This window comes from Bos indicus x Bos taurus, chromosome 16, assembly GCF_003369695.1.
Source record: "Bos indicus x Bos taurus breed Angus x Brahman F1 hybrid chromosome 16, Bos_hybrid_MaternalHap_v2.0, whole genome shotgun sequence".
Taxonomy (NCBI): domain Eukaryota; kingdom Metazoa; phylum Chordata; class Mammalia; order Artiodactyla; family Bovidae; genus Bos; species Bos indicus x Bos taurus.
This window is the reverse complement of record NC_040091.1, coordinates 27456732-27472547: the sequence shown is the minus strand read 5'-3', so window position 1 is coordinate 27472547 and position 15816 is coordinate 27456732. Positions and strand designations below refer to the sequence as shown.

Below are 15816 nucleotides of genomic sequence, written 5' to 3'. Positions count from 1 at the left end.
CCAAAGTATTGGAGTTTCAGCTTCAACAACAGTCCTTGCAATGAATATTCAGGACTGATTTCCTTTAGGATGGACTGGCTGGATCTCCTTGCAGTCCAAGACTCTCAAGAGTCTTCTTCAACACCACAGTTTAAAAGCATCAATTGTTCTGCACTCCGCATTCTTAATAGTCCATCTCTCACATCCATACATGACTACTGGAAAAACCATAGCCTTGACTAGACAGACCTTTGTTGGCAAAATAATGTCTCTGCTTTTGAATATGCTGTTTAGGTTGGTCATAGCTTTTCTTCCAAGGAGCAGGTGTCTTTTAATTTCATGGCTGCTGTCACCTTCTGCAGTGATTCTGGAGCCCAAAAAACTAAAGTCTCTGACTGTTTCCACTATTTCCCCATCTATTTGCCATGAAGTGATGGGACCAGATGCCATGATCTTTGTTTTTAAATGCTGAACTTTAAGCCAACTTTTTCACTCTCCTCTTTCATTTTCATCAAGAGGCTCTTTAGTTCTTCTTTGCTTTCTGCCATAAGGGTGGTGTCATCTGCATATCTGAGGTTATTGCTATTTCTCCCAGCAATCTTGATTCCAGCTTGTGCTTCTTCCAGCCCAGCATTTCTCATGATGTACTCTGCATATAAGTTAAATAAGCAGGGTGACAATATACAGCCTTGATGTACTCCTTTTCCTATTTGAACCAGTCTGTTGTTCCATGTCCTGTTCTGTTGCTTTCTGACCTGCATACAGATTTCTCAAGAGGCAGGTCAGGTGCTCTTGTATTCCTATCTCTTTCAGAATTTTCCACAGTTTGCTGTGATCCACACAGTCAAAGGCTTTGGCATAGTCAATAAAGCAGATGTTTTCTGGAACTATCTTGCTTTTTCGATGATCCAATGCATGTTGGCAATTTGATCTCTGGTTCCTTTGCCTTTTTTAAATCCAGCTTGAACATCTGGAATTTCACAGTTCATGTACTGTTGAAGCCTGGCTTGGAGAATTTTGAGCATTACTTTACTAGAGTGTGAGATGAGTGCAACCGTGTTGTAGTTTGAGCATTCTTTGGCATTGCCTTTCTTTGGAATTTGAATGAAACTAACCTTTTCCAGTCTTGTGGCCATTGCTGAGTTTTCCAAATTTGCTGGCATATTGAGTACAGCACTTTCACAGCATCATCTGTCAGGATTTGAAATACCTCAACCAGAATTCCATCACCTCCACTAGCTTTGTTCATAGTGATGCTTCCTAAGGTCCACTTGACTTCACATTCCAGGATGTCTGGCTCTAGCTGAGTGATCACACCATCGTGATTATCTGGGTCATGAAGATCTTTTTTGTACAGTTCTTCTGTGTATTCTTGCCACCTCTTCTTAATATCTTCTGCTTCTGTTAGGTCCATACCATTTCTGTCTTTTATTGAGCCCATCTTTGCACGAAATGTTCCCCTGGTATCTGTAATTTTCTTGAAGAGATCTCTAGCCTTTCCCATTCTACTGCTTTCCTCTATTTCTTTGCACTATCACTGTTTGTGGTGAGCTATTTACCAATTTGGAAACTGTTTTGAGTACTGGTTGACTCTCTGAAGGAATGGATTATCAATTGATGAAGTTCTTGACATTTAACAAAGAATCAGAAAATATAAAGAAGCACTAGACAGAGCATTTTGACTATGTCCTCCGACTCACCAGACCTATAAAGTTCCTGCTTAGAAATCTGCTACTAGCCTTATGTGGTAGTTCCCTTGTAAGTTACACGCTATGTTTTTTTCTTGATGCTAATATTCTTTGAATTTGGATAGCTTTATTATGAATCCTGGAAATAATCTAGGTTGATTTTGTTTGATAACCTATGAGTTTCATGAACTTGGATATGCAAAAACCTCTGCAGACTGGGGATGTTATTGGCATTTCTTTTAAATAAGCTTTCTGCCCCTTCTCTCGTCTTGCTTCTCTCTCTCTCTTTCTGGGACCCCAAAAATGGGAATGTTAATATTGGCTGATTTTGACCAGAGGTCTCTCAAATGATCCTCATTGTGTGAAATTCTTTTTTCTGTTTTGTTTGGGTGACTACCACTACTCTTTTCTTCCAGGTGCTGATCCATTTATCTGTATCATTTACTGTACTGTTGATTGAGTATATTTTTTTTATTTCAGCTATGTTATTCTTCAGCTCTGTTTGGCACTTCTTTATATTTTCTGAGTCTTTGTTAAATGTCTCAGTATGTTCATCCATCCTTATCATGAATTCTTTGAGTATCTTTTTGATCATTACCGTGAACTCTTTATCAGGTACACTGCTTATCTCCACTTCACTTAGTTCTTCTAGGGTTTGTCTTGTTCTTTTGTCTGGACTATATTCCTCTGTTTCCTCAGTTTGCCTGATTCTATATGTTTTCTTCTGTGTACTAGGTAGATGGGTTACATTTCCCAATCTTGGAGAAGTATGCGTACATAGGAAATATTCTGTTGGGTGTAGCAGCACACTCCCCTGTGGTCACCAAAGCTATATGCTTTAGATGTGCCCCAATGTGGGCTGCATGGGCCCTTCTGCTGTGCTGGGGCTGACTACATGGGTGCGTTAGTAGGTGGTGCTGACCCCAACCCTCTTGGCTGCTAGGCCCTGCTTTGATACCATTGGTGAGTACCAGCTGGGTCAGATCTAGGTGCAGGTGGTCTCATCTGGTGTTGGCCTACTGATGGGCAAATACTCCCTTGGTGCTAAGAGGCTGGAGTGGGGACTCCAAAATAGTGCTTCTTAGCATCAATAACCTTCTTCTTGCAATCTCTGTACTTCTCAGCTTTGCTGGTTTGGTTGGGTGAAGTCACAATGAGAACTTATGTCAGTCAGTTCAATCGTTCAGTCGTATCCAACTCTTTGCAACCCTATGGACTGCAGTATGCCAGGCCTCCCTGTCCATCACCAACTCCCACAGTCTACTCAAACTCATGCCCATTGAGTCGGTGATGCCATCTAACCATCTCATCCTCTGTCATCCCATTCTCCTTCCACCTTCAATCTTTCCCAGCATCAGGGTCTTTTCAAATGAGCCAGTTCTTCACATCAGGTGGCCAAAGTATTGGAGCTTCAGCTTCAGCATCAGTCCTTCCAATGAATATTCAGGACTGATTTCCTTTAGGATGGACTAGTTTGATCTCCTTGCTGTCCAAGGGGCTCTCAAGAGTCTTCTCCATCACCACAGTTCAAAAGCATCAATTCTTTGGCACTCAGCTTTCTTTATAGTCCAACTCTCACATCCATACATGACTACTGGTAAAACCACAGCTTTGATTACATGCACCTTTGTTGGCAAAGTAATGTCTCTGCTTTTTAATATGCTGTGTATGTTGGTCATAGCTTTTCTTTGTGGGGTGACCCAAAAGTCTGGGGAGCTGGCTGCTCACTACATTCCTATCCTGGCCAGAGAAGCTCTTCTAACCTAAGCAGTTCCCTCTTGGTACTGGGCAAAGCCAGCCATAAAAATGAGTTCTTTATTGACACAATGGTTGCAACAGCTGCTTGAAGAAACTGGACAAAAAAATAGGGTAATTTCTACACCAATTACAGGCACAGCCACACTGGATCTGACAAATGGAATACTAACTTTACTAATAGATTATGTTTTTATTACAAAGTTTATCTTTTCAATGCTTTGAAAACTTAGTGTGCATAATGCCTGAATTTTTTATTGGTAAAACAGTGAAACTGAGTATATTAACGATTCAAAACAAAGATTTTTAGTATTGATATCAAATTAGCTTTAAATGGTTTAATAACTATATCAGTACAAAAGTAAACTGTGATAGGCCTAGTAATGCTGGTCTTTTATTGAGTATTGGTGAGGCTAATGGAAATGCTGGCCTCTGAGGGGTTAACCTATTCCCTATCATCTCAAGGTATACTTTAAGTTAGACATATCTCAATATTGGCTCTAGGTTATTTACATCACTGATAGTGACTATCCATTTCCATTTCATTAGTTCTATACTTGTGTCAAGCTGGTTTTAAAAAAGGCAGAGGAACCAGAGATCAAATTACCAACATTCCGCTGGATCATGGAAAAAGAAAGAGAGTTCCAGAAAAACATATATTTCTGCTTTATTGACTAGGCCAAAGCCTTTGACTGTGTGGATCACAATAAACTGTGGAAAATTCTGAGAGAGATGGGAATACCAGACTACCTGAACTGCCTCTTGAGAAATCTGTATGCAGGTCAGGAAGCAACAGTTAGAACTGGACGTGGAACAACAGACTGGTTCCAAATAGGAAAAGGGGTATGTCAAGGCTGTATATTGTCACCCTGCTTATTTAACTTATATGCAGAGTACATCATGAGAAATGCTGGACTGGAAGAAGCACAAGCTGGAATCAAGATTGCCAGGGGAAATATCAACAACCTCAGATATGCAGATGACACCACCCTTATGGCAGAAAGTGAAGAGGACCTAAAAGCCTCTTGATGAAAGTGAAAGAGGAGAGTGAAAAAGTTGGCTTAAAGCTCAACATTCAGAAAACGAAGATCATGGCATCTGGTCCCATCACTTCATGGGAATTAGATGGGGAAACAGTGGAAACAGTGTCAGACTTTATTTTTGTGGGCTCCAAAGTCACTGCAGATGGTGACCGCAGCCATGAAATTAAAAGATGCTTCCTCCTTGGAAGGAAAGTTATGACCAACCTAGATAGCATATTCAAAAGCAGAGATATTACTTTGCCAACAAAGGTTCATCTAGTCAAGGCTATGGTTTTTCCTGTGGTCATGTATGGATGTGAGAGTTGGATTGTGAAGAAGGCTGAGCGCCAAAGAATTGATGCTTTTGAACTGTGGTGTTGAAGAAGACTCTTGAGAGTCCCTTGGACTGCAAGGAGATCCAACCAGTCCATGCTAAAGGATATCAGCCCTGGGATTTCTTTGGAAGGAATGATGCTAAAGCTGAAACTCCAGTATTTTGGCCACCTCATGCGAAGGGTTGACTCATTGGAAAAGACTCTGATGCTGGGAGGGATTGGGGGCAGGAAGAGAAGGGGACGACAGAGGATGAGATGGCTGGATGGCATCACTGACTTGATGGACGTGAGTCTGAGTGAACTCCGGTAGTTGGTGATGGACAGGGAGGCCTGGCGTGCTGCGATTCACGGGGTTGCAAAGAGTCGGAAACGACTGAGCGACTGAACTGAACTGAACTGAACTGATACCTGTGCTATATTTTCCCAGAGCTAGGCTGTCCCAAACATTGACCAGAAGAATGTTTCTCAATCTAGCTCTACTTTAGATTCACTTGAGAAGCTTTTATAGTACTCCCAGGAACTGACAACTGACATTCATTCTGGAAATTGGGAAATAGGGAAAATTCTCTGACTGATGTAGCCACAAGGAACCCAGTAACTCAGTGGTCTATTACCCAGATTAAAGAGCTGTGTCAAAGTAGGGCTTAAGCCTCTGAGAAATAATATCTAATGGAAAAAAAGAAAAAATATGCTTTATTGATACTTTCGTTTCCAATGTTAGTTCACAATTTTTTTATTTGGACACATTCTCAGTTTTATGATGTTCTCATCTTTATTAAGTCTACATACTTCCATGGAGTAAGTAAGTTTGGTGAATTTCTAAAACAGAGCTAGCAGTAAGTCTAGTAGGTTCTTATCTGAAATTGATTTAAGTGAAAATATCTTAACCAATATTTATGGCCAAATCCAAGTGATGCTGAATGAGAGAAAAGGAGACACAATATGAGTAATATTTCAGATAACCACGATGGTAGGATCACTCACCTAGAGCCAGACATCCTGGAGCGTGAAGTCAAGTGGGTCTGAGGAAGCACTACTACGAACAAAGCTAGTGGAGGTGATGGAATTCCAGCTGAGCTACTTCAAATCCTTAAAGATGATGCTGTGAAAGTGCTGCATTCAATATGCCAGCAAATTTGGAAAACTCAGCAGGGGCCACAGGACTGGAAAAGTTTTCCTTCCCATCTTCAAACTACCACACAATTTCACTCATTTCACACACTAGCAAAGTAATGCTCAAAATTCTCCAAGCCAGGCTTCAACAGTATATGAACCAAGAACTCCAGATATTCAAGCTGGATTTAGAAAAGGCAGAGGAACCAGATCAAATTGCCAACATCCTCTGGATCATAGAACAAGCAAGAGAATTCTAGAAAAATTCTACTTCTGCTTCATTGACTACACTAAAGCCTTTGACTGCATGGATCACAACTAACTGGACTATTCTTAAAGAGATGGGAATACCAGACTACCTTATCTGCCTCCTGAGAAACCTGTACTCAGGTTAAGAAACAACAGTTAGAACTGGACGTAGAACAATGGACTGGTTCCAAATAGGGAAAGGAGTACATCAAGGCTGTATATTGTCACCCTGCTTACTTAATTTATATGCAGACTACATCATGCAAAATGCCAGGCTGGATGAAGCACAAGCTGGAATCAAGACTGCTGGAAGAAATGTCAGTAACCTTAGATATGCATATACCACCACCCTTAAGGCAGAAGCAAAGAGGAACTAAAGAGCCTCTTGATGCAAGTGAAAGAGGAGAGTGAAAAAGCTGGCTTGAAACTCAACATTCAAAAATGAAGATCATGGCATCCGGTCCCATCACTTCACGGCAAATACATGGGGAAACAATGGAACCAGTGAGAGACCAGCTTGTTCCTTGGAAGAAAGGCTATGACCAATCTAGATAGCATATTAAAAAGCAGAGATGTTACTTTACTGACAAAGGTCTGTTTAGTCAAAGCTATGCTTTTTCCAAGAGTCATGTTATGGAAATGAGAGGTGGATCATAAAGAAAGCTGAGCACCGAAGAATTGATGCTTTTGAACTGCGGTGTTGGAGAAGACTCTTGAGAGTCCCTTGGACTGCAAGGAGATCCAACCAGTCAATCCTAAAAGAAATCAAATCTGATTATTCACTGGAAGGACTGATGCTGAACCTGAAGCTCCAATATTTTGGCCACCTGATGCGAAAAGCTGACTCATTAGAAAAGACCCTGATGCTGAGAAAGACTGAAGGCAAGAGAAGGGAATGACAGAGGATGAGATGGTTGGATGCCATTACTGACTCAATGGACTTGAGTTTGAGCAATCTCCAGGAGATGGTGAAGGACAGGGAAACCTGGCGTGCTGTAGTCCATTGGGTCACAAAGAGTCAGACGTGACTGTGCAACTGAACAAGAACAATATTTTACGAGCATCTCAGTCACATCTCAGTAATATTTTTATTAATCCCTTTTTGATTTATGCTACCCTTGGCCAAATTGTTCCCATCTGTCTTCATATGACTGGGCTTGGGGAGGTTAGGGGGACTATGAGGAATAAGATAAGGAATAAGAAGCTTTTGTTCACTGACAGAAAATAGGTCCACTTCATCTTCCTGTCAATACATAAAGCCTTTAAGTTACTGCTGCCCCATATCTATCAAAAGTTCAATTCAGAAAAATAATATTTAAAAATTTTTGAGAGAGACCTAGTTCACCATTCCTCCAGAGCCTCAAATTCAGCCAAAGCAGCAGAGGTAGTAAGTTCTATAACTAGATGATATCGCATCAGTTCCTTACTGAATTGCACTTTGTGAATTATGATTTCATGCACTGTCATTAACTATACAGGGAAGCTACATAAAATAATCCTATGAAATGAGTCACAACACACTGGGTAAGAATGCTTTGAGGACACTGTTATTATATTATCAAATCCTCTTTATTAAATCCTTGGGGAAGTTTTGTTTTACCTAGCTTTATTTCTCTTGAATATGAGGTTTTATCTTGTACCCACTGTGAACTTTGTAACAAAGAATGTTTCCTTTTATATATCAGCTTAAATTAGAGTGTAAGCATATTGAAGGTATATAAATACAAAATACATATACATACATTTGTGTGTGTGTGTTTGCATTCTACACAGCACCTTGAAAAATCTTACATATAGTAAATTCACAGTACTAGTTGGTTGGCTAATTAACTACGTTTGTCCCTCTGTCCATTTCTAACACTTTTTCCAGGAATGCAATTTGGAGCAATAGTTTTAGTTGATACATAAAACTGATAAACAGAGAGGATATAATCAAAGAATTACCTTTAAAATTGTAAGTTTTATTTCTGAAATTGCTTTATCCCTGACATCTTCAAGTTGTTTCAATGCCTGAGTAGCCTGATGTAACTGTTCTTCACAAAATTCATGTAGAGAATATGTTCGAAACTTATCCAGCTAATTAAATGATAGTAAATGTTCAGTGTTGAAAGTCAAAATTCATTTAAAAAAAAAGAAAATAAAATATCTTGGTCACTGCTTCGTATCATAAAGAATAGCATATTTTATACTGTTTTATATATATCATATATGCCTTATATATTATTCAAATTTAAACACTATTACTCAATCTAAGCAAACCTTTAAAGAAGACAGAAAAACGCATCATTTTAATTGTTAAATTCTAGTTAGCTTTAGTTAACTTTTAAACTAAAGCAGAAAAATTCAGAAGTTGATATGTTTATGAAATATCTATGAATTCAGGGCAATTGACAATCTTAGGAATTGCTTTTATCTGTGGAGCTCCCATTATCTGTAAAACTTAAAAATATGAACACTAGATGTAGGATAGAGAGACTAAAATTAAATAATTTAAATAAAGTAAATTACATTCTGAATTTATTCAGAATCCTGCATGGAGAAATTTCCATCAACTGTGCTGCTGAACTCCTCTAGTAATACATACATATAATTTTCACCTATTTGTGTATATTCCATCGTTCTTCCTCTTTTCAGTATTTTATTTTTCCCACATTATGTTAATTCTCTTTCCAAAATACATTTTCATCAACAAATATATGGACATCTTTATCCCTAGTTATCGGAGAAGGCAATGGCACCCCACTCCAGTACTCTTGCCTGGAAAATCCCATGGGCAGAGGAGCCTTGTAGGCTGCAGTCTATGGGGTCGCTAAGAGTCAGACATGACTGAGCGACTTCCCTTTCACTTTTCACTTTCATGCATTGGAGAAGGAAATGGCAACCCACTCCAGTGTAATACCTTATAAATATATGCTTCCAAAAACAAAAAATGGAATGCTCTGGCATTCAAATTTTGTATTAATTCTTTGTGCTCTTCCTCTCCTGGTCTCACATATGGTTACCAGGTCTTGATTTTTCCAGTTTCGTTGTTGTTGTTTAGTCACCAAGTTGTGTCCCACTCTTTGTAACCCCATGGACTACAGTAGGCCAGGCCTCTCTGTCCCTCACCCTGTCTCAGAGTTTGCCCAAGTTTCCAGTATAATGTCTCAAAAATCTTCCTTCCTTTCTGACCTCACTGCCTACTGAAGTCCTTATTACTTCGCCTGCATTATTCCCGTACTACAGTAACTGATCTTTATAATTCTACATCTCCTTGGTTTCAATTATTCTTGTAAATCTTGTAAATTACTTGTAAATCACTTGTAAATCACTTGTAAATCACTATCACATTAATTTCAGAAACTTTCAAGTTTTTATTTATGAATAGTTCTAAAAGTTTACTCTGCACAGAAATCACCTGGCTTGTTAAAAATGTAAATTACTAGCGCCACTCACTTCACCCTCCCCAAAAAGGGATGAGTCACAAAATTTTACAATTTTATTAAGCACTCAAAACAGTGTCCAATAAAGCACAATCGTTCTTATACAGAAAACATAATAAAAAATCCCAACACTCTTCAGCTGGTTCTGTGGTCTTGCACATGTCACAATCTAGGATTTAGTTTGTCATTTGAAAGTGAAGTTTTAGATAAAATGATTCATGTGTGTTCTTTCCCTTCTGCTGCTGCTGCTAAGTCGCTTCAGTTGTGTCCGACTTTGTGCAACCCATAGATGGCAGCCCACCAGGCTCCCCCGTCCCTGGGATTCTCCAGGCAAAAACACTGGAGTGGGTTGCCATTTCCTTCTCCATGTTTTCCTTCTACTTGTAAACATTTCAGTCCCTTTAAAGGTGTGAACGGAATGTCATCTGCCATATTATGAAACAGGATATTGCGGCCATCAAGTCAGTAGCTGCTGCTGCTGCTGCTGCTAAGTCACTTCAGTCGTGTCCAACTCTGTGCAACCCCACAGATGGCAGCCCACCAGGCTCCCCCGTCCCTGGGATTCTCCAGGCAAGAACACTGGAGTGGGTTGCCATTTTCTTCTCCAATGCATGAAAGTGAAAAGTGAAAGTAAAGTCGCTCAGTCGTATCTGACTCTTAGTGACCCCATGGACTGCAGCCCACCAGGCTCCTCCATCCAGCCACCCTCAACTGTGCACCCTGAGGGGATTCAGGATGGAGATAAGCAGGATACTAGCCCTAGATTGTTAAGGTGCATATCAAAGGAATGATTTCAATGGGCCCAGACTCTTGCATCTTCCCATACACAGAGAAGCACTAAATTCATTAACCTGAGATGTATTTAGATAATAATAATCTTTTGTGTTTCCAACTACCTGGTTCTCATTGCAAGATCCCCTATATACTCTGGCTCCTCCCTTACCCCTTCAAAGCAGTCCCTCAGATATACCTGACAGACTGCCTCCTCTGCTTAATTTCTCAAAAAGTTTGCCAAATAAAACAGTCTCAACTTTTAGGCTATACAGTTTTTTTCAGTCAACAAAGATATGCTTGCATTCCAGCAGTGTATTCTGGCACACTTGTAAACTCCATTCATGGCATTAACTTCTAAACAATCCCATCATATGCATTCTTAACCTTGCTTTATTCTCCTTCCCTCCTCATTGTCAATCCTCGTTGCAATCTGCATCCGCAGCTTTGTGTAGTCCCTTAGACCTAGTGCACAACTGGCCATCTTCGAATTCCTGAGCCAGGCTCAGTTCTCAGTCTATGAATCTCTGTTCTTCTTCCATCTGATCCTGGCTTCTCCAGTCTTAGAAATTCCCATTCTTGCAAAATGTCCTCACAATCCCCACTAGAAGCATCCCTGCCTTAAAGGCAGGTTCAGTTCCTACTTTTCCCTTATGCTGCTGTTCTTGATCTGATGTTTAAGACTCAATGTAACTTTCAAATCAAACATGCACTGAATATTTTACACAGATTCATATCCCTTACTTAACTGCCCTATTCCCTTCCTCTCTGGTTATTCAAGTCCAGCATAGCCTAGTTATAATATCTTTCCTTCACAAAGCATGCCTCAACCTTATCTCTAAAAATGGTTAATATCTACTTCCTCTGAATTTCTGTGGTATGACTATTTTACAAATATTATTTGCAACCAAAATTCCTTGTCTTATATTTTGCTAACTGATTAGCTAGAATGATTAGAATTAGTTATCATTTTTATATGTAAAGAATTATCTCTTTTAATAAACTATAGGGCTTCCCAGGTGGCTCAGTGGTAAAGAATCTGCCTGCCAATGCAGGAGCCGCAGGAGACACAGGTTCAGTCCCTATGTTGGGAAGATTCCCCTGGAGCAGGAAATGACAACCCACTCCAGGCTTCTTGTCAGGATAATTCCACAGATAGAAGAGCCTGGCTGGCTACAGTTCAGGGGGTGGCAGAGAGTCTGACAAGACTGAGCAACTGAGCACAATAAACTATAAGCAGATTAAACAAAGCAATGCTTTGTCTTTTACTCTGTATCCATCTCCTTTGCATTTTGCATATAATAGATAACTAACACATATTATATATTGTCTGGAAAGGTTTGTTCCCTTCTGCTTCATGTTCCAGGGGGAAGCTAACATGACTTAAGATCTCTAATAACCCCTCTGGGTCACTCTGTTAGCATTACCATCTATTAGCACTTTAGTCATAGATATCAGAGATATTCTAACATCTCCTTTGCCTTACCACCCATCAATAAGTTAACTGATAAATTCTGTCACTCATTTATTCATAAAACAATGTAATATTATAGCTGTCCAACTGTTTCCTCTTGCATTAAAACCATATTAAAAATACTCCTCTGTGAAATATTTAACTTGAATTTAATCCTTTTGAAACAATAGTATTATTACTATAACTATACAAATGATATTTCATCTGTAGTAATTAACTAATATTTCTGTAAGCATCTCCTTGCAGGAAACCACTCTCATCAGGAAATCCCTTCTGTCTCATCACTTTATCAAAGCTATACTGTAACTAACCTTAAATCAGGCACCCCTGTGCTCTGCTCATCTCCAGCTCAAATATACTTTTCAATATCTGACCTAACCTATTTGTTCTTTCTATAGACCACATAAGTAGAAATGAAGAAGGATTAACTAACATATGACCAGAAGAGATCTGGCCAACTAATTAATTCCCTAGCTTCTCCTTCAGTAATCTCAAGAACAAACTGTGTGAACAAACTGTATAAACAAGATAGCATCTAAGAAAAGATCACAAGAAATAAAACAAGTTTGTACAACAAGGGGTGGTGGCGAAACTCCAACTCCCATCTCAGTGATTAACTGAGATTACCTCCCCTTTTCCCTTTGAAAACATTCATGTCCAAGCAGGATCTTCAGAGAAGGTTTCTAGGGACATTAAGTCCACCATTTCCCCAGATTGCTGACATTCTGATCAAAATCAACCTTGCTTTCCACCAACACCTGCCTCTCTCTTGGTTATTGACTTTCAAGGGCCAAGCAACTGGATCTGAGTTTGGTAACATTTCTTGACTAATTCTTTGATTTATTTACTCACTCAGGGACTATTCATTGAGCACCTACTATGTGTCAGTCACTATACATAATAGATTCTAAAAATAAGCTGTTCATTTGCAAGTGTTAATCTTATTACATGTGTATAGTTCACACAATTTTTGCACTGACTGTCAAGTTTATAACTTGTTCAAGCCCTTTCAACTATTTCTCTAAGACTAGATGACTATTTTACTCTTCTCCCTTACACAGTGGGTAAGTGAAGTAAAAGATGCTGGAATCCTGCTCAGTTAAATATGTAAAATTTACAGGTCTGTGTACTTAATTTCTTTGAAAGAACTCTACTATATAAATCAAATCATTCATTAAGAAGTCACCCTTTACAGAACTGTGTAACAAGAGAACACATAAATTTAACCAAACACTGTAAGTAGCAACTTATTACAATGTCTTGACAAGCTATAATAAGAGAACAGCTGATAACTATCAATTATGTATTACAGATAATTGATTATTTATAAACATATTACATGTTAGAGTTTTTGTTATAAGAAAGGGCCTCATAACAGGCTTAGGTTTTTTGTAAGGAAGAAATTTTTTCCCTTAATTATTAATTTAAAGATTATTGTTAACTGTTAAAATTGAGTGGAATAATGTTCTTTGTAGGTATTTTAGAACATTAGTCATGCATAGGGCTGGTTTACTATGGATTGAGAAGTTTGAATTTCTTCCATTTAAAATTATATTTGTTTTTCCTACTTTCTATACACCAACATTATCTAATGGTAAGATACTTCTACCTACCTTTACAAGGCATATGGCATTTGAATTATCTTCATCACCTTTTTTGAGACTAACTGCATCTTCACAAAGTCCCTTTATATAAAGCAAACAGCCTTGAAATAACTCATCAGCAAAAAATAGACTGCGATACAAAAGTGACCTGAAAGTTTAAAAATTGCCACAGACTTATCTCTCATTTGAAATGAATAAAATCAATTTAGAGTTAATTAGTATGGTTTGTTTCATATGCCTACAGTTAATATTCAATATGTATTACATGTACCATAATTTAAATAATATTGATAAAGATTAGTAAGCATTACTGGTTTGGTTTGGCTGATAATATTGAAGGCAAGATTTTGGGACTGGGTGTGATAAGAACAAAACAGAAGGGGAAACAAGTGATAACTGCCACTGAGTTCTAAAAATTTTGCAATGATACATTAGGCAATGATACACAAAAAGAATTATATTCCTGTATTTATTAAATTTAAATAAATTTCCTCAATTTAGTTTTTGTCTAATGACAGGGAAAAAAATTAACTAGATTAGCGACCATTTGGATAATGTTTCTTAAATTCTCCAACCACCATATCTTAAAATAGAGAAGTTGGTCGCTTTTCTTTTTTCTGCCTTTTCTACTGATCTGATCACAGTCACAAAGATGAGACAAATCACTGCTAACAATTCTGCAAAGAACAGGACAGAATTGGAAAAGAGCAGAATGGAAGAGATAATGCTCCTTAAAAACTGTACACCCATGGCTGATTCATGTCAATGTATGGCAAAAACCAACACAATATTGTAAAGCAATTAGCCTCCAATTAAAATAAATTAATTAATTTAAAAAAACTGGATTGAGAAAAGCAAACTGCCCTGAGCAACAGTGTGTAGAGAATAGGGGGGCCTTTGCCCTTCACTGATTCTTCATATATATATGAATATACAATATACAATTAGTTCTTTCTCATCTTTCCATTTTACAAGTGAAAGCTTTATATACCATGAAGCTAGTGAAGCTTAAGCTTCATGGGCTCTTTTTATTTACACCACCTCTTTCAAAGCCTTGCAATTTATCTTAAAGAAGGTCTCCTCAAATTATATAGGCTTTATATAACATGGAACTATTCTTGGATGTAAAAGAATTTGTTAATTGACATTCCTCTAAGCATCTAGTATAAAAAGGAAGATGTCAAACTAAAAACAAGTGGCATATCCCAGAAAAAGAAAGGTCACAAAAAGCAAACCCAATCTTGGTATTTATTAACAAAAGAATGATGATCAAAATTCAGATAGTAATGAACTCATATTACTCAGCATTAAATGTTTAAAGCTTTCTTTTTTCCTATAAAAATGTATTCAATTTTGTTTTTATATGTTAGCACAGGTATAAATAAACAGGGGGTGCCTTATAAAAATAAGAAATGGAAAATGGGAACAAATTTAGAGTTGTAATGGTGAAGTCTGACAAAAAATGTATCAATTAATTATTCAAGTATAGATGTTATGAGGAAATCACTAACAAATTTCATTCTGTTGTAGCAGAAAACTAAATACATTCTCCAAAATTTTACTCACACACAACATAGTATTAGAAAATATATGACAGAAGTCTATTAAAATCCAGGTCCTGGCTTCTAGGAAAATAGAGTAGGTGTACATTTCACTGTTATTCCAGCTAAATAAGTACACTAAAAACTCTGCACGTTATATATAAATCAACCAAAAGACACTGTAAGGTAGAAAAGAGAAGAAAAACTTACTAGGAATGACATGGTGCTAAGTTTCCTGGATTTCCTTTTGCCTCATACATCCTAGATTTGGAGCTGAACAAACCAGAAACCTGGAAATGCCAACAGGTATAGAAAAAAGCCTGCTGTCTAAAAGAACAGGAAGGAACAGTCTGTCAAGACAGAAAACTTTTAAAAGAATAACCATTCTAATTTAGACAAATACCATAGGAAAAAAAGGTGAAGTGGAGAACCTAGAGTTCCATCCTTGGCAAGATTCAATGAGGCACCTCTAGGGCCCCCATGGAAGGTTTTCAGAAGAAGCTGAGTAGAGAGCTGGGACTTTTATCTTCACTGGGTGGTAAAAAGCAAAGAAACAGAAAGTCATACACACACATTAAAGAAACAGAAAACATAAAGGAGAACCAAATTGAAATTTTAGAGTTGAAAAATATAATGACTAAGGAAAAAACTCATTAGATTGGTTCAACAGCAGAATGAAGTGAACAGAGAAATCAGTGAACTGGAAGACAGAAAATAGAAATTATCCAATCTAAACAAGAGAAAAAAATAGACTGAGAAAAATGAACAGAACCTCAGGGATCATTGGGACTATAAAAAAAAAAAAATATGTAGCATTTGTGTCTGCAGTCTTAAAAGGAGAATAAAAATGACAGGAATACTTC

The 15816-nt window shown here is 37.9% G+C and overlaps 1 protein-coding gene across 1 annotated transcript in view; it reads right to left on the bottom strand.

The window, feature by feature from the left end:
• DNAH14 (dynein axonemal heavy chain 14) overlaps positions 1-15816 on the bottom strand; it is a 376162-nt gene that overhangs the window by 300594 nt on the left and 59752 nt on the right. The window contains exons 8-9 of the mRNA XM_027564099.1: positions 13422-13560; positions 8086-8217 (exon numbers count right to left, since the gene is read on the bottom strand). Coding sequence (XP_027419900.1) covers positions 8086-8217; positions 13422-13560 — 271 coding nt within the window. The remainder of the gene's footprint in view (positions 1-8085; positions 8218-13421; positions 13561-15816) is intronic.